This window comes from Pagrus pagrus (assembly GCF_965226575.1).
Source record: "Pagrus pagrus genome assembly, chromosome: 4".
NCBI lineage: Eukaryota > Metazoa > Chordata > Actinopteri > Spariformes > Sparidae > Pagrus > Pagrus pagrus.
In genome coordinates this window covers 2,917,545-2,941,122 of record NC_140188.1, presented here as the reverse complement: position 1 = coordinate 2,941,122, position 23,578 = coordinate 2,917,545, and the positions used below count along the sequence as shown (strand labels likewise).

Below are 23,578 nucleotides of genomic sequence, written 5' to 3'. Positions count from 1 at the left end.
TTTCTGATTTAAATATAAGAAAACCATCATTTGATCCATCTTTCAAAATCGATGTAAACTACCTCCACGTCGTTTATATTTGAATACATCATAAAATACAACAATCACACGGAGCAGTCTAAACAGAAGTTAGAGACCACGTTTTACATCAAACCACGGAAGTTAAGTAGATAACTTTCAGTCTGCACAGGTGTGTTTTAGTTTGTGAAGCATGTTAGCAGTTGGGGCAGGTACAGTGTCGATGGTATTTGAACTTCACTTGAGTATTTTCACTTTTTGCTACTTTATACTTCTACTCCATTACAATTTTCACTCCCCTACATTTATTTGATTACTTGAATACTTTGCAGATAATAATTTTTTACTGTTGATACTTGAGTATGTTTAAAATCGGTACTGCCCACAGTATGCGGGTATGAATTGTATACTTTTACTTTTAATACTTAAGTACTTAAAAAAAAGTGTATATTAATATATTGTAGTTACATTTGTGTGTAAATGTATATAAAGACAAAATGTAACTACTTAGAAATGTAATTATATGTTTAGTTTTACTTGCACCTTCGATACTTTAGTGCCAGAATTACTTTTAAAACTTGAGTACATATAAAATCTGATACTTTCAGACTTTTACTCGAGTACTGTTCCTCTGGGTGACTTTTACTTCAGCCGAAGAAATACTTTAATACATTATCTTTATTTTACTCGAGTTGGTTTTGAGAGCAGAGTTACCCAAATGTTGACAGACCCAAGTCATAGATTTTACTCCAGAGTGACTCATCTTCTCAGCACTACAGCACCTGCAGGTCCGGGTTAGGCCACGCCCCCTGGCTCCTACCTGTTGAGCGGTGTAAGAAGAAGAAGTCTCCCAGCTCCCACCTGAACAAACCCAGAAGTCAAGATGAGTCTGCCGGACTACAAATCACCTGAGAAACAGTCTTCAGCTGCAGCTCCAGTAAGAAACACTGACTTTTAACATCACAGGTTAAGACTTAGTGAAGCAGTGAGCGTCAAACTCACCTGTTACCTGACTGAACAGGTGATGGAGGCGCAGAGAAGCTACACAGCACTGAGGATAACACACCTTTGTTCTTGTTTCCAGACTGAGCTCATTACTTCCTGCAGGTTTTCTTTCCTTTCAGTCATTTTAAGGTCTGAACGAGTTGAACAGCCGCCATGTTCTGCAGGAATCCAAACGATGAGGAAACTCGAGAAGTAACGAACCGAGACAGAAGTAAAAGTTCGTGTCGGAGGATCATTAACTTAAATGTGTCTCACAGGGAAATACACGATTTACTCCACTAAATTAAATGTAGTGGAGTAAAAAGTGCAATAATCTAAAGTATCAACAGTTATTTTCTGGCAATAAATGTACTTAAGTTTTATAATTACAAGTAAAAGTAACGTATACATATATTTAAATGTATGTACGTAATCTGTACTCTGTGTAGTAAAAGTACCTCAAAGTCAAACTTGAGTAAAAGTAAAGATACCGTGTTTAAAATATTACTTTGGTTAAGGTGAAAGTCAGCCATTCAAATATTACTTACTTACTCAAAGTATCTGGTATTAAATGGACTCAAGTATTCAAAGTCATACTTTGATAAGTATACAGATATTGTATTACATTGGGAAAGTATCTGATAATAGATGTACTCAAGTATCAAAAGTTACTTAAACATATAAAGTATTTACATGTATGGAAACATTGTACACTCGGGTCGACCGATTATTGGATCCGATATTCAGATTTTTTAAAATTGAACTGTCGATAAAGACAGTTTATTGAAAATGTTCTACTTTGGCTCTGATGCAGCATGTAATCCTCAAAGTAACTAGTAACTAAAGTTATGAAATGAATGTAGTGGAGTAAAAAGTATAATATTGCCTTTAAAATGTAATGGAGGGAGCATTACAAAATGGAAATACTCAGGTACAAGTACCTCAAAATTGTACTTTAGTACAGCACTTGAGTAAATGTACTTAGTTACTTTCCACCACTACAGTTATTGATCGTAGATCTGCTAGATCTGTCCCTGCAGCTGTAACTGGACTGGTTTCCTGACAGACAGTGGAGGCACGAGGTCTTATCAACCTGAGCAAATCAATATGTAGGTGACTCACGCTGACGCCCTTTACTGAGCACACAGTGTGTGTGTGTGTGTGTGTGTGTGTTAAAGTAATCAAGGAGCTGTCAGTGAGGACAAGAACAGCTGTTTTCACTGTCATTTAATCTGCAGTATCATGTTCACTGTAGTTTATTTTAGAGCTGCAGCGATCAGTCGACTCATCGATGAGTTGATTAAAAGACATTTTGAAACTATTTTGGACTTTTTGTTTCATCAGTGTCAAACATGTTCTGGTTCCAGCTTCTTCTGCTTTTCTTTGTCATTTATGACGGTAAATGAAGAAACCTGTAGAAACTATTTGAAGACGTCTCTTTGAGCTCTGGGAGGTAAACATATTTTTTTCATAATGATCCATCAGATGTGGTTATTAAACACATATTTTTAAATTATTATGATCTATGCATCATTTTTCACATTATAAGCTCTTAAAAAATGTTTCATATCGGCCTGTTGCAGACACCATATGTGCCAGTACTGATTAATCTGTGATAGGCCAGTATCGGCCGATATGTCTGTGGTGCCCTGTATAAGTTTTATAGACCAAACAATGAATCAAAAAAAAGATCATTAGCTGCAGACCTAGTTTATACGATGACAAAAGTTATAGCAAATGGAAATCACATGTTCCCAAACCACAAAGTCACTTCTCACATATTCAGCATCCACTGTAAATTAAACCCGGACTACATTGGGTTTTCAATGTTAGCTGTTGTTTTGGTCTTCTATAACGTTAAACTAAATATCTTTTCAGTTTTGGACTGTTGGTCAAACAAAACCAGACATTCGAAGGTCAGTTTGTCATTTCAGAAGTGGTGAGAGGGCGTTTTTTTTTTTTTTACTACAACTAAACAGCTAATCAAGAACAATAATGGATAATGAACTTGCCATCAATCTGCAGTAAGCTAGTCTGGAAGATGTCACCTGTAAAGTGGATGCTGTGCACTCACCTTTACCAATATCTTTCAAATTACAGAATCTGTCAGAAACAAGAATTAAACTCAACCCGAGTCTCACTTTTAAAAGGACAGTGTTTGGGTAGTGTAGCTGATTCCTGCTTGAGAGGCTGCTCAGACATCATCTTTTCTTTTCAATACAGTTTATTTTGATTTACTTATGAATGAGATATATGTTCTCAGGACACAAAACAAAAAGGCAGAAATAAACCTGAAGTAAATGAGTAATCTTTGTCCCCTCAGCCCTCTCCAGTCGTGCAGTTGAACGTCGGGGGTCACCCGTTCAGCACCTTTCTGAGCACGCTCAGGAAACACCCCGACTCCAAGCTGGCCGAGCTGTTCAGCGGTCAGCCCAAACCACGCACCGACACGCAGGGACGATACTTCATCGACCGCGATGGTTCGCACTTCGGAGCCATCCTGGAGTTCCTGAGATCAGACTGTGTGCCCACAGAGAACATCCAGGAGGTTTGAGACCTGCTGTTTCATCAGTCGACTGCTTTAAAGACATCGTGAAGGATGTGAACGGCTCCTGTCACCTCAGAAACAGACGTGATCAGTCCGCCTGTTGAAATATGTGTGTGTGTGTTTCTGCAGGTCCACAGGGAGGCGGTGTACTACAACATCAAGCAGCTGATCAAACGTCTGGAGGAAACTCCTCGGCTGTTTGGAGAGCTGGTGGGAAGGCAGCAGTTCCTCTCCAGAGTCCCTCACTACAAAGAAAACATCGAGGTCAGAAACACACTGACGGAGGGACAACACAACAACTGTCATTAGATTACATATTACATTTTATGCAACTTTATTCTCCTACTCCACCACGTCCCAGAGGCAAATGTTGTTCTTGTATTCCACTAAGGTTTTTTTTACAGCTTCAGTTACTACTCAGATTATCCTTTTTCATCCACTTCCTGTCCAGTGAAAACCGTGTAGCAGGGATGAGTCATGATTTTTAAGTATCTGAATAATCATCAAATAGTTCCAGGTGATTATCAAATAGCATTTTTTGCTTGAAATATCTACCATGTATGTCCAGATGTGTTGATGTTGAATGTTTGTGATAAACTGAAGGATGAATTGTTCCTTTACGTGTTGAGAAAATCCTCCTTCTTCTTCTTCTTCTTCAGCTAGATAAACTCTTTGAACTCCTCTTTGATTAGCTGGAAAATGCTTCGTCACAAAGCTGAGAACAGGCTGATTCGTGACTGTAGATTAAACTGCCAACAGTATATTAAGGAGTTAAAATGAGCTCCGCCTGAATCCTCCACAGCAGTGAAGTGACACATTCACATTAATGACGGGAAACATTTTTCTGCAACATGAGTCCTTTAACTTTTCATACGTGAAGTACATTTTGCTGATAAATGCAGGTAAATATTTCTTCCAGGTGCTGATTCGTATCGCCAGAGCCGAGGCCATCGCCGCCCGCCACTCCACCATCATGATCTGCGTGCTGCGGACGGAGGAGGATTTGGGTTTCTATGACAACGCCATCAACAGCCTGGAGGCGGACAAGGAGTCGGTGGTGACGTTCGGACCCTGGAAGGCCGTCCCGTCCGTTAAAGACCTGCTGGACTGCGTGAAGACGGACATCGAGAGTCAGGGCTACAGGGTGAGCATCGAGCCGCACGTCATGGAGAAGAGCTTCATGTCCAGGAGCTACGACTACTTCTACAAACTCATATTCACCTGGTGGTGACGAGAAGACGGCAACCGAACCGTACATCCAAATAACAGACAGTATTTCGATGAGTTATTTGTTCAAAGTTGCTGCAGTTTCTCCTAAATGTTTGTAAGTCATGCTGCATGTTTATACCCCCATTTAAAGAAAACGGGGTCTTGATTTTGAACATTTTAGACACAAGGGGTCAGTAAAGTATCTGTAAATAATTAATTTCAAACGTACGGTGGTGTAAGATAAAGTATTCATGTATCCTTACTCTCTAACAACAAAGACCTTTTATCTAATGATTAATTTAGGTGCTCGTGTATATGAGTATTGTTTCATATCCTGTGTAATGTCAGTGAAATCATGTACTGCTGCTCAGTTTTAATAAACAACAACATCTAAACAATCTGAAAGTCTATTTAGATATTTTGTTCCTGGTGTGGCTGCTCGCCTGGTGATGCCTGACCAGCTACAGATCGAGCACCTTTCTTATAAGCCTACTTCATTAACAGTCCAACAAGAGACTTATAGGAATGACCCCATAAAACAAAACTCCTTAAAAGTTTGCTCTCAGGTGTTTTCTATATTAAAAGGCCCTAAAAACTACCTGGACACCCTGATATGCTCTAGAGTGTAGATATTTCTATATTAATCATCACGTCGCTTCTTTTCAACACCTGCAGACATCTCGGCTCCGAGCTTCACACCTTTTCTGCTTCCTACAGTTGCAACACTTCTTAAGAGCTGGTGTTTGAGCAGAAACCCCGTCATGCTGCGTTTGACAGTCTGATTATTAAACCTTATGCTAAAGGTACTGTGTCTAATTTCAGGCTTATCTTTCAAAGATACTTTACCACACCAATTCTTACAATGTCAGAGGTTGTAAACTCAACAGCTGGTTTTCACCTGCTGCCTTAACCACACTTTTAGGGGTCATGGAGCAGCCCAGTCTCCAGGATATGATGTTCGCAGTTAACGTTTCGGCAAACCACAGATACGTCCAAGGTCGAGATGTGTCCCAAACGTGGAATATCACGTTCAAAGTAAATGTTTATTAGCTGACTTTCACATATTACTGCCAGCAAGGCAACGGGTCACACCGGTGGATATTTTCAAGAACACCTGAGGACATTTCCATTTGTTCTTGTGGCGACCAGAACAGGTTTTCCAAACACTAACCAAGTGTTTTCGTTGTGACCAAACAAATAGAAAATTCAACCTAAACAAACGTGAAGTTGAAAAATAAAGAAAGTCAGAGTCCCTCTCATCTCTCCACCACCCAGAAAAGCCCAAACGTTTTGCATGTGAAGGATATTAGGGAATGTGTTTCATCTAGACAATATAAGATTTACTAGTAATCTAGTACTTTGTGGGGGTCTAAGATTACTAGGTTTGAGGGGCAGAGATAAATAAATAAATAATGACAGAGAGAGAAAAAGGGAGACAGACTTTTAAAGGCCCTGCCACATCCTTTGGAGGCTCGTTTCTCCCAGTTAAAGAGAAAAAAAAGATGAAAACTAAACTTGATGAGAAAATATTTCCATTGTTGTTATAAGAAAAAGGGCAAAATTATAAGGTAAATAGTTGAAATTATAGGATAAATTGTCAAATTATGATGTACAAAGTCAAAATTATGGTAATAGGGCAAAATTATGAGAATAAAAGTCGAAATGATGAGGTTAAAAGTTTAAATTATTGGATAAAATGTCATAGTTCTGTCTTACTGTGGGAATATATATATATATATATATATATATACATATATATATTTAATAAAGGCTTCATTTTTATTCACTTCTTGTCTTGACTGGCAGAAAATGGCTTCCATCACATCCTCGTCCTCTGAACTGCCCTTCTGGTGTTCAGGTTTGATTCTGTAGGAAAACATGTTTCATTCAGTTAATTTGTGTCATTAACATCAAGAAAACTCATTACATTAAAAAATGCATTATTTGTGATTACAGTGATGCTTGCTGGTAATGTTTTAATGATGTAACTGATGTATATTATTCAGCTGAGCTCCCTCATAACTCGAACCAGGCTTGTAACTAACTCAGATTTAAGTGTCACTGTCAATATGTTGTTTGATTTTTTCTTTTTCTTCTGTGTATTTGTTCTGTTGGACAAGTTCTGAATAATTATTTTCTCTCTTAAATAAGAAGCAGTTTGTTTTTTGTGTGCTACAGGAGAATGGACACATTAACATGAACACGTGTAATACATAATGTAATACAAATAAACAGCCTCAACTCTGTAAGTCCAGAGTTTGTAGAGTTAAATCTGCTGACGTTATTCAGGCGGTTGCATCAAGTTTGCACCTCGTAAGAGTAGTAAGGTGTGAAATCCTTCACAGTGCTGTGTTGTGTTTAAGTACCAGTGATGTTCAGTTGTCGAGGATAACACTGCGTCACGAACACAACACTGGGAAATCCATGACCCAGATGAAAAGAAAGAAAAAGGTCATCGGACACAAAAGCTGAAGCAGCATGTTGAGAGCGGAGCAGGTTCACCACACAGCCGGGCAGAGCGCCAGCCCTCCGTGTCACAGCGCTTCCTGTGTGCTCACACTGTGAACAACAACACAACACAGTGGGCACGAATACAGCAGCACAAACACCAAAAGCTGTGAGTGAATTTCAGGAATAGTTTATATATTTTATTCTAATATTAGAGTTTAGGAATCACAGAGTAAAGCAGACTAAAACATTTAAGTTGTTAAAACTTTTACGTTCACACAACTTAAATTTAATAGTCTGCTTTACTCAGTTATTCAGAGGTTATCGGTTTCCTGACTTTCTTTAGTGTCAGGTCATCTTTAAGATGTACAGAGTCTAACACCAGCAGAAGACGGGCCCCTGTACAGTTTTTACTCTTACTGCTTTTAACTGGGTCACATTCTGACGTATCGAGGTCAGATGAGTCATTCTGGAGTAGGCCTACTCATGATTTGAGTTTAATATATATAAATACAATAAATGAATATAAACATTTTCAAACTTCAACAGAGCTGTTTGGTGAAATAAAGTTAAAGACCAAATCACCTGGACGGATTTGAAGCATGACTTTGGTTCTCAGTGCTTTTCCTTCCTCTGTACGGAGAAACGTGGACCTGCGACCTCTTCTACAGTATTTTCACCACAACGTGTCACAATCACATTTCCTCTTAAAACCCCCACAGGGACAAAAAGTGCCCACCGCTGCGTTTCACACCTTCTGTCGCATTATAAGAAAAGTGACTCTGATACGTGACAATAAGACATGAAGGTCAGAAGGTGGATGTGTTATCTTTCTTCAACTTGTATTTATTCTGACTGATGTTGTTTTATAGTTTTTATTGCGTGTCATCGAGCAACATCAGTTAGTATATATCCTGCTCAGTGTACATAATATATATACATCATGTACACATAGTAATCCAGTATTTCTTCTTTTTTTTGCACTACTTGTACTGTTTACAACATGCAGAACAGTATACAGACTTTTATGGTGCATACTTTTATAAATAACAATAAAACCCATTCTTTATTTTTTCATCATCCTTCACCAGTTTGTTCAGTTTTTGTTGTGAGTCAGATTCCTTGTGTACACAAACTTGTCCAATAAAGCTGATTTTCTGATTTTAATTCTTATAATTTTGCTGTTTCAAAATTAGTTTTAGGTGTCTTTATGTTGACGGTACAGAGATGATGAGAGAGACACGTATCAAACCCGCAAGGTCATTTATGAAACACCAAACTGAAGTGAAAACACCCAGTGATAAAGTCAAAAGCAAAATTTGTCTTAAAAATATAAACAGTTCTTGCATGTCGTTGAGTCTCTTTCTCTATATTTTATATTTTATATTTTATATTTGTCTGTTTTCAGGTCCAATCATCTTGCAGAAGATGATTGGACCTGAAAAACAACCTGAAAAACAAGTTTGTGGACAGTTATTCACATTCCTTTTAAATATAATGAAATATACAATTTGAATTACTTGATTAAGCTTCTTTTAAAATGTAAATTTAAAGGACAAGTTCACCCAAAACAGAAAATTCAGTCATTATCTCCTCCCTCCATGCTTCCAGGTGAAGTTTCGTAGTCAACAAAACATTTCTGGAGCTTCACAGCAAAACAGCGTCGCAGCGTTCTCCTGAACAACTGAAGTAGCTGGAGACTTGTTTTAAAACGTAAAAAACAAACAAAAAATCATGAAATGGCTCCATACAGCTCGTCTGTCAAGTCTGCAGGAGCCCCAAGAGCCAAAACTGATTTGATTTACGCCCTTTCTTTAGGCTGAAATCTTCACTGTACAGAAATACGCATCTATTAGTCTTGTGTACATATTTGTTTACAGTTATTATGCCAACTGTGAGTCGAGGGTGTAAATGACGTCTTGTCAAATCATGTTGGGATCTCAGGGCCTCGACGTTTTAAACCAAGTCTCCAGCTACGTCAGTTCTTTAAGAGGATGCTGCAACTCTGTTTTGCCGTGAAGCTCCAGAAATGTCTTGTGGACTACGAAAGTTCACCTGACTTTCCATCATCATGGAGGTGAGGAGATAACTTTACTTTAAAATTCTTCTTCTTGCATTAAAATAATCACAGCGGTGTCGAGATGATGCTGTAATTTGCTAAAGGATGTAACTTTTTTGCATTAATCGAACAGCAGATTAAATTGCCTCATGTCTCATCACTTCATCCTCTAATGAGCCATTAAATCATTATATCAAAACAATGTTCAGTGTTTGTGTCTCAGTGAGGATGGAGGCTGATGTGTGTGTCCTGTTCAGTTCAGTTAACACAGGAAATGAAGACAGTCGCCTAAAGAGCGGCAGCAGCATCACAGAGACACACAGAGAGCTGCTGCAGAGGTGAAAACAGACATGACGACCCTGAAAGACCTGACGAGAGTTCTGCTGCTCACCTGTCTGCTTCCAACAGGTACGACTTATTTTGATCTGTTTGTGGCTGGATCTGATTGGGTCAGAGGTGGAAGAAGTACTCTGCTTCTTTTCTTGAACAAAAGTACTGAAACAATAATGTTAAATAGTAAATAATGTCATCAGATGATCAGATAAATATATTAGGCTTCTTGAGTAAACTTATATACTCAAGTATTAATAGTAAAAGTGCTGGTCCTGCAGAAAAGAGGGACACGATGACAACATTAATGACACAAACTCACTCTTACCATAGTTTAAGTGTAGATGTAACGATGCCCACATGAAACAAACCGATAAATAAATAAATGATCTCTTTACTTCAGCTCAAGTATGACTTGAGTAAATAAAATCTGTTTCTGTCATTTTCTGTCCCAAATGAGGAACACTGAACAGTTTCACTTCTTTGAAATTATTAAAATGAAACTGAGAATGGAAAGTCCCTCTCTGATTCATCCTTGATCACAAAGGATTAAAAAGAGTATCAGTGCTTTTGCTCCCAAAATCTAGAAGATGCAGATTTCCACGTAACATCAGTAAACTGTGGATTTATCTGAATTATAAAAAATAAAGATGAGTTTATAGATTAATCATCACTTGGATGTTTGAAATCTGTCTCCACTGTGCGGCTGACACAGACTTTTGTGTTTCCAGGTGTGATGTGTAAAAAAGACTCAGTGTTTGTGTACAGTAGACTTGGAGGTGACACCTTGCTGCCCTGCACCGGCCTGGTCTCAAACCCAGACTGCTCCCTCGTCTCCTGGACCTTCTTCAAAGGCGGCCAGGTCCGGTTCACCAAGGAGGTTAATGGGGGGCAGGTGAGGATGACCTCAGACAAATCCAGCCGCCTGTCCATCACATCCAACTGCTCTCTCACACTCCGTGACCTCAGGGTCGACGACGCCGGCTCCTACGTCTGCCTGCAGGGTGGAAAGTCTGTCACTGACGTTTACCTCTCCCTCCTCACCATCACCTCACAGTCCGCCATCACCGACCTGCAGCCTGGAGGAAACCTCACCCTCAACTGCGCCCTGTTCACCTACTACGATGCCGGCAGCTGCAGGTCGTACTCCAGTGTGTTCAACCTCAGCTGGGCGGCTGCAGACGGGACCATGCTGCAGCCCGAAGACAGCAGGTGCATTTATTTTGTTGTTTATTTTTTATTATTACAAATACCTGTTTTTATAATAACAATAAACAACAACAGCAATAATAATAATGATGTTATTATGTCATTATGGATGTTTAGCTGTGGTACAGGTGACTATTTCTTCTTTTCAGAACAGTTACAATTCTGACAGAAAACACAAATTAACAATAACAAAGGAAGCTAAATGTAACAGATATTTTGATTTTAAAATGTCATTAAAAAGCATGAAAATAACTTAATTCATTTGCTATTGTTGGTAGATATCTGGCATAAATAGACTTCCGTACATTATTATTAAGTACTAACTTGTAACACTGAAGCTGATATTATTCTTTCTTTCTCTTAGTGTCAACAAATTTGATAAAACCCCAAAACCATCAGTATTTCTGGTTACACGGACAATATTTCTGATCAGAGATTCCAGTCGAACTGTTTTACACTGACACTAGATGAACTGATGTGATAATTTGTGTGTTTAAAAGCATTAAATCAGGATTGAACTTTCTTGTCATGTGCGAAGTGGTTCTGCCCGCTGCTAGGTAGCTAATCTGCCATAAATAACATATATAGATATATCAATTCATTCATTCACTCCACCTGTTCCCACATTGTATCCTGGGAACAGTATTTGTGTTTCTGGTTCAGTGGAAAGCTGCTTCACTCATCTCTGCAAACACAACTCTTTGTTTCGACCACCAGCGTTCAACAATCCTTAAAACCTTTAAGCTCTCCAACAAAAAAGTTTTATCGTCCACAGACCAGTTTTGTTTTGTGACCGCCATGTTTCCGTCCCTCTCAAAAGCAAAGAGGAGAATTAATTTTCTGAAATAGCTGCTAAGTTTAGCTTTTATCGAACAAACAGGAGGAAAAAGTACATTTGTGTGGGACTATTTCTGGCGGCGGATTAATCCACATTTGGTGCTCTAGTGAGTGTTGGTGGCAGCAGGACGGTGTGTGTGTGTGTGAGTCAAAATAAACTTCAGTGTGTGTTCATGGTAATCAAGGAACAACAGTGTGGCTCACTGATGTGTTTTTAAACAACCATAGATCCTTCAGGGCGCTGATGAAGAAGACATGACGCTTTACTCGTTAGTCAGAATCATTTTACAGTTTGGGATTTGTTGATGTTACTGAATATTACCCGACCTGTACTTTTACTACGAAGTACTCGATGACAGCAATAAAGAAAATATATGAAACATTAATTGATGACTGACGGCTGTGTGATCTGCTGCAGGTACCAGCTGATTGGTCGCTCTCGCTGCAACATCACCCTGGTGACAAACCTCCAGAGGGAAGACAACAACAGGAAGTGGAGGTGTCAGGTGACCACGGAAGGAAACATCAGGGCGGTGTTCCTGGACTTCACATCCAGCTTTTTGTTTCACGATGCTCCCACTGCTCCGATCCCTTCACCTGACGTTACCTGTCCCGTCCACCTGCCCATCAGCCGCATCATGCTCTGTGTGGCTCTGCCCATCATGGTGATCGTAGTGGGAGTCTTCACAAAGAGAGGAGACCGGAGGAGGGTCAAAACATCTGCAGCTGGCATCGAGCTCCAGGAAACTACCTGTTGATCACCTGACTGTTGGTCACTGTATCTGTTCATGTAATATATATCAGGGTTTGAAAAGACTTTCAGATTAAACAAGCTCTCCTCTGTGTATAATTTACTTAAAATATCTTTAAGAAATATTCTCTATTTAACAGAATTGCCAGCAGTTGTGTGAGTAGTAGGTAGCAGAAGTAGGAGTGGTGATGAGCTGGAGTACTTTTAATTCACCGGTTAAACTAGAAACAACGCTCTCCTCCTTTATTGGTTTAAATAAAAATGAACCTTTCTGAATAAATAGGATTAGACTTAAACACTGACATGTAGTCAGAATACAAGTTGTGTTGTAATATTTATAATCAGTTGAGTTTGTGAATTTTGTTGTGTGTTGTTTGTACATTTGAATGATCTGTATTCTCATAAACAGTCTTTAAATTTTACCTGTAAAATCTACAGTGTTTTTTTCTTGTTGTTTTATGAGTTCCTAATCCACTGCTCTACAATACTGACAACAACTGAGCTAACACAAGTAGTTACTTTGGCCGATATTTTGATTTTGACCACCAACCAATCGCTGGTTGCAGCTTCTCAAATGTCAAGATTTGCTGCTTTTCTCTTTCTTAACATCACAGTAAACTGAAGTATTTTGGGGTTTTGGACTGCTGGTTGAACAAAATAAACCTCTGAAAACATTACTTTGGACATTTTTCACTTTTTTATGACATTTTTCGACCAAACAACTAGTCAATTAATTGGGAAAATAATTACAAATCATAAAAACAGTCCTTATATGCAGCTCTAATACAAAAAATTGCCTATTTTAACACTTAGATGCCCACATGTGCATGGATAGGGTTATAAATTGCTGTATTTGTCCCTCCTGTGGATATTGGCTGAACAACAATCCCCCACTCAGGTGATTTCAGTGACAAAAGCCACAGAATGAGGACAAAATGTGAACATATCCTTTAAATCCTGCTATAGCTAACGCATGTACAACCTATTATTTAAAATTTAGCAGCTTATTTTTAATTACCTGTGTTCATAATGCTGATAAATATATTAAAATGTCACCTGGGTAAAAAGTCGATCAAAAGTAACGGTATTTACAAAACGCGTTTTACTTTTCTTTCCGTAGCTACGGGACGTGTGAGGGGACACATCGTGTAGCTGCTGAATGAGAAAGCTAAGCTAACCTCCTTTCTCTGAACATGGCAGCACATCTGAAAAAGCGAGTTTATGAGGAGTTTTCTAAAGTCGTGCAGGTGAGCTCATTAAACCTTTTCACCGCCGTGAGCTCCTGAAACAAGATGAGAGCCGATAACTGTGTCTGACAGCTAACTAGCATGTTAGCTAATGCTAAGTGGCTAACTAGCGTAAACCAACAACAAACAGCCGCTTACAGTCACAATCACAGTCTGTAAACACAATACAAGCTGTTGTTTGACAGTTATAATCTAAATCAGACTTTAAGCTGTTGTTTGTGCGACTAAATTAACCTGAACAACCTTTTTAGCTACGTTTATTAAATGTGAACTGACTATTAAGTGGAAGATAACATAGCTAACGTCACATATGGAGTAAAAAGTTGCTTCTAACATTATTTTTCTTGCTAGTTATGTGTTTTTGTTACACAGTTTATACTGACAGCTGCTGCAGACTGCTGCTGTTTCTCTCTTTTCCAAGAATTAATGTCAATATCCAACTATAACAGATCTGCTTTACATAAATATCTTCAACAGCTGATTGCATCTAATAGCATCTGTTATACAGCAACACGTAACTTAACGTTACTGTATTTATATGAGTTATGTCAGCATATTACATGTCATTACTATTAAAGTGTGATACTATTATGTTAAGGTTTCATGCTGGAGAAAGGCTTTCTTTGGTCGGTGCTGTTATTCAATTATGATTTAGAGAAACTCTGTTTTTAAATAATTCAACCTATAAATGTAGAATTATGAGATTATAACCAAATTATATTATGGGTTAGGACTATTTATTTAAATAATAAATAAATAAGTCTTCCTAGATTTTGGATATGTCATAAGTGTTGTCTTTTCCTGTTTAATATTCAATACCATTGAAAACTTTTGACAATATTTTTGACAAAACTAAAGCAGTCAGATTCATAAGAGTTAAACAGCAGAAAATAGTGACTGTTTTTTGGATAAACATCCCCTTCTTTGTAAAATCTTCACATGTGACGGAGAAACGCTGTATAAACAAGGAAAGTTGAAAGTTTTGTCTGACATAAACAGAGATTTCACACCATGAGCAGTGACGGCAGTGAATGCAGGAATTATTTTTTAAGTTCAAGCTATTTTATGCTGACAGATCCCTCAGGAAGAAGCTCCAACCAAGAAGCTGCGTCTGTCCAAACCCAGTAAGTCTGCGGCTCTGCACATCGACCTCTGTAAGGCCACCAACTCTACTGATGCTCTGCAGTACCTGCTTCACTTTGCACGCAAGCCTGTGGAGACGGAGAGCGTGGAGGGAGTGGTCAGGATCCTGTTGGAGCACTACTACAAGGTAAAGAACTGTGGGTCATAACCAGGAACGTGTGTGAATAATCTGTGACTATTAAGAACTTGTAATCCCTTCAAACTCATTAGAAATAGCTCTGCTGTGCTCCTTTTTACTGATGTTCAATTTTGCATTAAAGAGATAAAACCATGATCTGCAGCTGGAAACACAATTTACAGTGTCTCACAGTTGTGTTCATGCGGTGGAGTCCAAGCTAAGTTGTAAAGAAATTAACACATGATGCCACTGCTGACGGTGTTTTACTCTCCCAGGAGACAGATAACTCTGTGAGACTGAAGATCGCCTCTCTGCTGGGTCTGCTGTCCAAAACGCAGGGCTTCAGTCCCGACTGCATCGTAGACGACGCCATCAACACACTCAACAATGAGAGTAAGACACATTCACACATCTTAAGCTTTGATATTCTACCTACTAAACTGCTACACAACTTTGTTATTTTGTTATTTCTTGATGTAAACTGTGATATTCCTGTTCTTCACTCAGCCCTGCCTGCACAGTGTTTGTTATTAATAATCCCTCACTTATTATCGTCCGTATGCACTGAGCAGAGTTTTGTCTTTTTAATGTGACAATTTAATTAGATGTTTTAGTTTGTAATTAGGAAACTTCATGAGAGTTGTCGGGCTGAGGAGAGCTTAAATGACGAGCAGTCCCTTTTAGTTTTCTAATTAAAGATTGTATGTAAATATATTTGACAATGTTTCTATTAAATGGATCACAAGTTTCTCAAAACACTTGAAATTGAATTGTAAAAAGGTAAAACAAAGTGTCTGTGTTTGCTCCGTTCTGCTTCTCTCTGTGTCTGCAGAGTCCCATCAGGTTCTCGCTCAGCTGCTGGACACTCTGCTGGTCATCGGTACACAACTACCTGAGAGTCCTGCAGTCAGACAGAGGCTCATCGAGGTGGCCTGCAAGGTGACAAACACTTAATCTACTCACAGTACATATCATCAAGTGTTCTGTGCAGATTCAACATTACTTTCTGCACAAAGCAACAAAACTCTTATATGTTGTTTGTCTCTTTCTTCCTCTCAGCACTTGTCTGATATGTATTTCGGGGTGAGGAACAAGTGTCTGCAGCTTCTAGGATGTCTCGGCATGGTGGACTCTCCCCTGACCAAAGACAACGAGGGTCTGGGCACATCGTTAGGTTTGTGCCTCAGTATATTTAGTTAACTGAACTGTGACTCTGACTTATTTTAGTGTACAATGTGTGCATGCTCTGAAACTGTATCGTGTGTCCTCAATGCTTTAAAATGAATGGAGTAGTTTATTTATGAAGAACAGTCTTTAAGAAGACGTATTCTGTGATACCAGTTTATTTTTTGCAGAATTTAAAGTTTTCATAAAAGCTTTAAAATGTCTGCTATTACACAAGTATTTGAAATCGGCTCTTGAAAATTCACATTTCAGGGTGATGACTGTGCTTTGAGATGTTGTACTGTGTTGCTACAGGAGCAGTGAGGGAAGTCCAGAGTATAATCAGCGACTACTTTGGAGACCAGGACCCCAGAGTCCGCACTGCAGCCCTCAAAGCCATGGTAGGACACTGCTAACACCTGCACTCATCATTAAAAATTAAAAACTAACCGGCACCACACTCATGTAGTGATGATTCGTATTATATATCTCAGCTCATTCTGTGTGTGCTGTTTGTTTTCCAGCTGCAGCTGCATGAGAGAGGAATGAAGATTCATGAGATCATTTATGACCAGGTAACAGAAACGTTTATCTTTACTGAAACCTGTCAAAACATTGAAAATCCTGGAGTTAACAGACCGTCCTCACAGTGGACAGTTAGACTTATGTTGTGTTAAGTTTTACTGTGGTTGTTGTGAAGGTCAGAGCTAAAGCTATGTCAAGACAAATGTCTCTGTGGGAGGATAATAATAAAGTAAAGATAAAAGTGAAAAGTGCTTCAAGAACTGTTAATAATAATAATCATTCCCTGATCACAGCTACAGTGGCTGTAAATGTGTAGACATGTATATTTATGTGTGTCCGTGTGTCTTTAGGCCTGCAGGCTGCTGTCAGATGATTATGAGCAGGTCCGTTCTGCGGCGGTGCAGATGGTTTGGGTGCTCAGCCAGCTGTACCCAGAAAGGTGAGAAGATGCTTCAGAGTGACTCTCTGTCAGTGTAGCTGAAGCATTAGCTCCACTGTCTGTTGACATTACAACCCTTTACAGCCTTAAGGAAGGAAAAGTCCTAATAGAGGCTAAAATGAAAATAAAAAATCTTAGATAATCTTAAATAAACTGTAGTGAAACTGATGCTGATGCTCCATCATGATAATATGGCTGAACTTTTATTTAGTTGGTTTGTTACTTGAAGGTTGAAGGCTGCAAAACAACAAGTGGTACTTCCCAGTTTACATTCCCATGAACCCTTTACTGACTGCACCAGTGGCCTTGCCTGACTTGTAGTTCACTGTTCTGTGTGTCTAATCAGCATTGTGCCGATCCCGTCCTCCAATGAGGAGATCCGGCTGGTTGATGATGTGTTTGGGAAGATCAGTCACATGGTCAGCGATGGCTCCTGGATGGTCCGGGTGCAGGCCGCCAAAACACTGGTGAGGGAACAGGACAACACACGGTTATTTCCATCCATATACACAGTTTTATAAACTGTAAATGTGAGAACATTCAAAAGTGAAACTTGTTGAATGTTTTCAGGGTTCGATGCTGCAGGTCAGTCCTCACTTTCTGGAACAAACTTTGGATAAGAAGCTGATGTCTGATCTCAGGGTGAGTGATTTAAGTTCTTTCACAAGATATCTGCTGTTTTTATTTTAAAAGAGATTTTGACTCAACACCCTTTCCGCCTCCTCTTCTTCTCGGTGTCCAGAGGAAACGTACAGCTCACGAACGGGCCAAAGACCTCTTTGCTTCTGGAGAGTTCTCCTCTGGCAGGAAGTGGGCCGACGATGCCCCGAAGGAGAAACTTGACACAAACACCGTCAACCTGATCGCCTCAGGGGCCTGCGGTGCCTTTGTTCATGGCCTGGAGGACGAGATGTTTGGTACGTGAAACATGGCGCCCAAATGATGTTTCTGATGTATTTTGATTTTGTTGATTTACAGAAAATCAGAGAGTATAATTTTGTCACATGTCTTCAGTAGTCCATTTTATTGATTTTACTTTATTGCTTTACATATTTCACGCTCTCTGACTTGAGTCTTTTGAATGTTATTTCAGAGGTCCGTATTGCGGCAGTGGAGGCGCTCTCCAAGCTCGCTCAGTCGTCTGCGAGCTTCGCTGAAAAGTGTCTGGACTTCCTGGTCGACATGTTCAACGACGAGATCGAGGAAGTGAGGCTGCAGTCCATCCACGTGCTGAGAGAAATCTCCACACATATAACACTCAGAGAGGACCAGCTGGACACGGTGCTGGCTGTGTTAGAGGTATACACACACACACACACACACACACACACACACACACTGGTGAAACAGTCGTTCTCTAAAGCCTTAAAAGTTTTTGTCTCAACAAGTATTTTCTTATTAGTTAGTCAATATTCGTTATTCGAGCTGGACATACGCACACATTGATCAATCAAACAATCAATCAGCCACGCGGTATCGTCCTAAAATACTTGACAACAGGATAAAACATACAGCAGAAAGATTAAATAAAGACAATTACAATAAAACATCCACATGTTTGAAGACGTGATGGACCGGACTAAATTCTAACTTCTCTTATGTGCTGTAATAAAGTTTATAAAAGTAAGTTTTCATTCATAATTTAAAGATTTCATCTGAATGTTTTTCTCAAACTTTTATTGATGAAGTCACTGTCGATCTCTAGGACTCGTCTCGTGACATCAGAGAAGCTCTCCATGAATTAATCTGTTACACCAACGTCTCCACTAAAGAGTGCATCCAACTCGCGCTGCTGGAGCTGCTGAAGAACCTCAACAAATATCCGACCGACCGCAACTCTGTCTGGAAGTAAGACTCTCTCTCTCTCTCTCTATTCTGGGCCAAGACTCATCATCCATCCAAGTTTCGTGGAAATCTGTTCTGTAGTTTTTGTGTAATCCTTCATGCAGGAGTAGAATATTAAGAAATACTAACTGAAATGCACAGTGAGTGATATCAGCTGTTGTAACAGACAAACTCTGTCCTCATTAAAGCATTAAACTCACTGATAGACAGTTAGAGTCCTGGATGAGTTGTCCTGTCCTGAGTTTTATTTTCTCTCTCAGGTGTCTGAAGTTCATGGGTTCCCGTCACCCGACGCTGGTGTTGCCGCTGGTTCCTGAGTTGCTCAGCACACACCCGTACTTCGACACACCGGAGCCTGACATGGACGACCCGGCTTGTATCCTTCACACACCTGAAGACCTTAAAACACACCTGCGTTAATGCAGACGAGCCACATCGACCTCATTCTGCCCAGTTCAATTCTCAAATCAGACGCCATGATTTGACTGTTTTGATATCTGTCTTTACCTAATTCAGCAATTTTAGTGAACAATTTTCAGCGGCTGACGGCGTGTTGAAACGTTAAAATGACGGCAGCTTTACTTCACAGTGTGTTTACGGGCTGTTAGTTACAGTTAACATCAGACAGACACAGGTCTGTTTGTCTGCTGCTCTGGACTTGTGAACTTTATGTTTTTATCTCTTGACTCCGGTTGTTGATCTCAGACATTGCCGTTCTGGTGTTGGTGTTTAACGCTGCCAAGTCGTGTCCGACCATGCCGGCGCTGTTCTCCGACCACACCTTCAGACACTACGCCTACCTGAGGGACAGTCTGTCACACCTCGTACCACCACTGAGAGTGAGACCTGGAACAGTGTAGTACTCAGAATGAGATCAACAGTCATATTACTGCAGTCGATGTCCAACGCCATGAGCAAAACTAAACTTCACTATTTAAAGACGGTCAGTGGCTCACTCTAACGGTTCTCCTGTCTTTTAGTTGCCTGGCAGCGGTTTGGACGTGGTGGACTCGCGTTGTGGTTCTGGTTCTGTGGAATCAGCTCAGCTGTTCCTTCAGCAGAGTCTGATCAGGGTCAGCACCATCCAGAACCTGGAGGCGCCCGGAGCCCAGGACCTTCTGGACTTCACCATACGGTAATGAGACTGAGACGAGCACAGAAGCACACAGGACGCCCTCATAATGTTGTTTGTTTTTGACTGTGGCCGTCATGTTGGTGTCCTGATGTCCTGACTGACTTCAGAGATGGAGGAAGAAATATAGATACAGTGAATGTTGGACTGCTTCAGCATGTTTTTAATTGATGGATGAGGAGGAGTGTGTTTATGCATTTTTCCTCCCGTCTGTCTGTCAGAGACCTGCGGCGGCTCGGCGAGCTGCAGATTGAACTTGCTGGAGCTGCTGATTTCTGTGCGACGTACCTGCGCTGCCAGCTGCTGCTCATGAAGGTACGAGTGTGTGTGTGTGTGTGTGAGATTTTGTTTATTATGCTTTGACTAATATTTCTGTGGGAAGCTTTTTGTTACTTCTTTTAGCATGTGTTCAAAGGGACAGTTCCCTCCAAAATCAAAATCACCTCTTACCTGTGGTGTTATTTATCCATCTGTATTGTTTGGTGTGAGTTGCAGAGTTGCGGAGATGTCTGCTTTCTCTCCAATATAATGGAACTAGATGTCACTCAGCTTGTGGAGCTCAAAGCGCCAAAAAATACATCAGAAAAACTCATCAGCGAAGTCTCTTTCCATAAATTATGACAAAGTTACTCAAGATAATGCACAGACTTTGGTGTGAGCACTTTCATGAAGGAACTATTTTCTTTTTGTATCACCGTGCAGAAGGAAGCGTGCATCTACTCATGGACGTGAGGCCCCCTATGTTTCTGGGGATGAACTCTGTCCTCCTCGGCTGCACTGTAATGTTAGCTTAGCTAAGCTAGCCTCTCCCCCATGAGTAGAGGCACACTGTGATACGGTTGCCGGCTGTAGTTCAGTTCAGTAGAAATAACTAGTTCCTACATGAAACTGCTCACAACACGGCCTGTTTCTATGGCCGATAACACCAAAACTCAGCAACTCACACCAAAACAATCTAGATGGATAAACAGTTTTGATTTTGTGGTGAATTGTCCCTTTACAGAAATGGACTGGTGTTTTTTAGTAAGGACCTTGATGTTTTACCTTCGCCATGTCTCTTCAGGCTCTGCAGGAGAAGCTGTGGAACATGGCCGTCCCTCTCTGCCTCAAACAAAACGTCACGGCCACAGCAGCAGCTCAGCAGGTCAACACACACACACACACACACACACACACACACACACACACACACACACACACACACGTTGGTATAACCACATCTGTGAGATCATTTCAGGTGATTTTTGTATGTGTGTGTTGTTGTTGTTTGCAGATCTTAGAGGAAACCTACAAGCTGGAGTTTCTTTACAGCGGTCTGGACAGCAGACAGGTGGCCACCATACATCATGTTCGCCTCCAGGCCAAAGCTCTGCAGCTCATCCTGACTGCTCGCACCAGGCAAGGGTCAGTACACACACACACACACACACACACACACATCTTATTTATTTAAGACTTCATGTGGACTACATCTGTGAGCTGATGTTTGTCTTTTCTCTTCAGGTTGGATCCTCTCATCAGCAGCTGTGAGAAGTTTCTGCAGGACATTGAGTCTTTTCAGAGGTGAGATGTTTGTCTGTTGGTGTGCCACGCTTTATTTTACATAACCATAACCATGACTTGTCTGGTTAATACTCACAAGGCAAGTTTATCTGTCAAACACCTTTCAATTAGGGATTATAGATTTTAGTGGTACTGAGGCAAAATCCCCTGAACACTCCAGGTGTATAAAATCAATCATGTTTATTTAGAGGTTGGAATGTATTTTGTCACAACAACATTTCTTTGTAGGCTTTTGTTTTCAGTTGCTGTCCACTCACTGTTCCTTCTTTCCATGTTTTCTGCCCCCTCAGGTTGTTCCTGACAGAGCTGCCCCACCTCCAGGACAGTTTTGTTGACAAGCTGTTGGAGCTGATGCCCCGTCTGTCGTCCTGTAAACCGGTCGAGCTGGTGAAGATCCTCCAGACGACCCTGAGACAGAGCGGCCTGCTGCAGCTCAGACTCCCTGAACAGGTAGTCGCTCAGATCATAAAGGAAATCTGCAGAAAAACTGAGAATGTTTGTTTCTACTCAGCAGCAGTGATGAGCCGGGTGGTAACCTGAGTACTTTTTGTTTCCCTGCCGGTTTACAGATCCATCGGGCGACAGCCACCATCATAGAGCCGACGGGGGAGTCTGACAACCCGCTGAGGTTCACGTCTGGCCTGGTGGTGGCGCTCGACATTGATGCAACACTGGAGCACGTTCAGGATCCTCAGAACACTGTGAAAGTTCAGGTCAGTTTGATGTAAAACTAAATGACGTCCTCAGTTTCTCAGCTGACGAATGGCCTTTTGGTCAGCTGCAGAGTTCTGGTCGACAAACCTTTGCAGACGTGAAGATCTTAGAAATTCATACAAAAAACATTGTGGGGTTGATTTTGTTTTCATTCATCATTAAGAATTTTTTCAAATGTTCAGTGTTCACACACATGAAATGAAACATACTAGATTTAAAGACACACAAAACACATTTTTATTGTGTAATAATATACGACAAAATAGAAAACAAAGTTTTAAAACTCCTTTGTTTACTAAAACTTTGGCCACAGTTTTGCTTTAGTCGTACAGATTCTAACACCTGAACACTGGATTTAAGAACTTAACTCAAAATATTTTCAATAGTAAAAGATGTGTTTTGTTGAAGCCGTCTGCTCGAGTCCTCTGGAAAACCCAGAACTCAGTCTCACCACTAAACCTCACTAACCAGATTGATATTTTTGCAGCAGACTTGTTAACAGCTACATGTCTGTTCATTAAACCCTTCAACTACTCGTTAATTCACTGAGTATGAACCCCTGCTGCCTCCTGTTGTCTCTGCAGGTTTTGTATCCAGACGGGCAGAGTCACGTGATCCATCCTAAACCTGCAGACTTCAGAAAGCCTGGACCCGACCGACACAGACTCATCACACAGGTTTACCTCTCACACACCGCATGGACAGGTCAGTAACACACACGCAGGGAGATACAGACCCCAAACTGTTAAACTTTGCCTTCATTGTATTCACAGTCATTTTGTTTCTTTCACTGACCGTTTTCTCGTCTCTTCCTTCAGAGCCGTCTCAGATCGAGGTGCGCCTCCTGCTGGCCTACAGCTCCTCCTCCACCTCCCTCTCCTCCTCCTCCTCTGCCTCCAAGCTGGGATGGAGCGACAGCATCGACAGCCTCCCGCCGCCAGAGGCGGCCGTAGAAGGAACCATCCCCTTCAGCAAGTCCGTCAAAGTCTTCATCATGCCTAAACCTGCCCGACGCTAACAAAAGGACAGACGGACTCTTTTCAACTTCACATACAAAACTTTCTCAGCTTGTTTTTCTTTACTCGATCAGGACTGAAAGAGCTCGATGGCGCTCATCATCATCAGTGTTAGATGTGTCAGTACATATACAATCTGCTTTCTCTTTTAATCACAGTTGCATAAAAATAATTAAGTTAATTAAGTAATTAAGAGTATTGTTCTTTCTCGTGGAGTTTCATCTGTACCAGAATATTTTTGTATCTACGGTTGTTTCTTATAAAGACGAACACACGTGA

At 40.5% G+C, this 23,578-nt stretch overlaps 3 protein-coding genes across 3 annotated transcripts; all 3 read left to right on the top strand.

Moving 5' to 3' along the window:
• Positions 1-820: 820 nt before the first annotated feature.
• On the top strand, positions 821-5,157 carry kctd14 (potassium channel tetramerization domain containing 14). The gene is made up of 4 exons (XM_084350639.1): positions 821-955; positions 3,326-3,550; positions 3,680-3,814; positions 4,470-5,157. Exons 1-4 carry the CDS (start codon positions 902-904, stop codon positions 4,779-4,781), a joined length of 726 nt encoding a protein of 241 aa, XP_084206765.1. The 5' UTR covers positions 821-901; the 3' UTR covers positions 4,782-5,157.
• A 4,459-nt stretch (positions 5,158-9,616) lies between these two features.
• LOC311255721 (uncharacterized protein) lies at positions 9,617-12,400 on the top strand (the record flags this gene model as incomplete). Its single annotated transcript, XM_084350370.1, has 3 exons — positions 9,617-9,674; positions 10,328-10,808; positions 12,061-12,400. 3 exons carry the CDS (start codon positions 9,617-9,619, stop codon positions 12,398-12,400), a joined length of 879 nt encoding a protein of 292 aa, XP_084206496.1.
• A 1,124-nt stretch (positions 12,401-13,524) lies between these two features.
• ints4 (integrator complex subunit 4) lies at positions 13,525-23,578 on the top strand. The gene is made up of 24 exons (XM_084351912.1): positions 13,525-13,640; positions 14,716-14,910; positions 15,177-15,294; positions 15,734-15,840; positions 15,961-16,075; positions 16,381-16,466; positions 16,590-16,640; positions 16,941-17,029; positions 17,376-17,496; positions 17,600-17,671; positions 17,772-17,946; positions 18,123-18,328; positions 18,735-18,877; positions 19,135-19,250; positions 19,580-19,713; positions 19,855-20,009; positions 20,228-20,321; positions 21,070-21,150; positions 21,280-21,410; positions 21,510-21,569; positions 21,860-22,019; positions 22,139-22,282; positions 22,868-22,988; positions 23,102-23,578. The coding sequence occupies exons 1-24, from the start codon at positions 13,587-13,589 to the stop codon at positions 23,299-23,301; spliced, it is 2,928 nt and encodes a 975-aa protein (XP_084208038.1). The 5' UTR covers positions 13,525-13,586; the 3' UTR covers positions 23,302-23,578.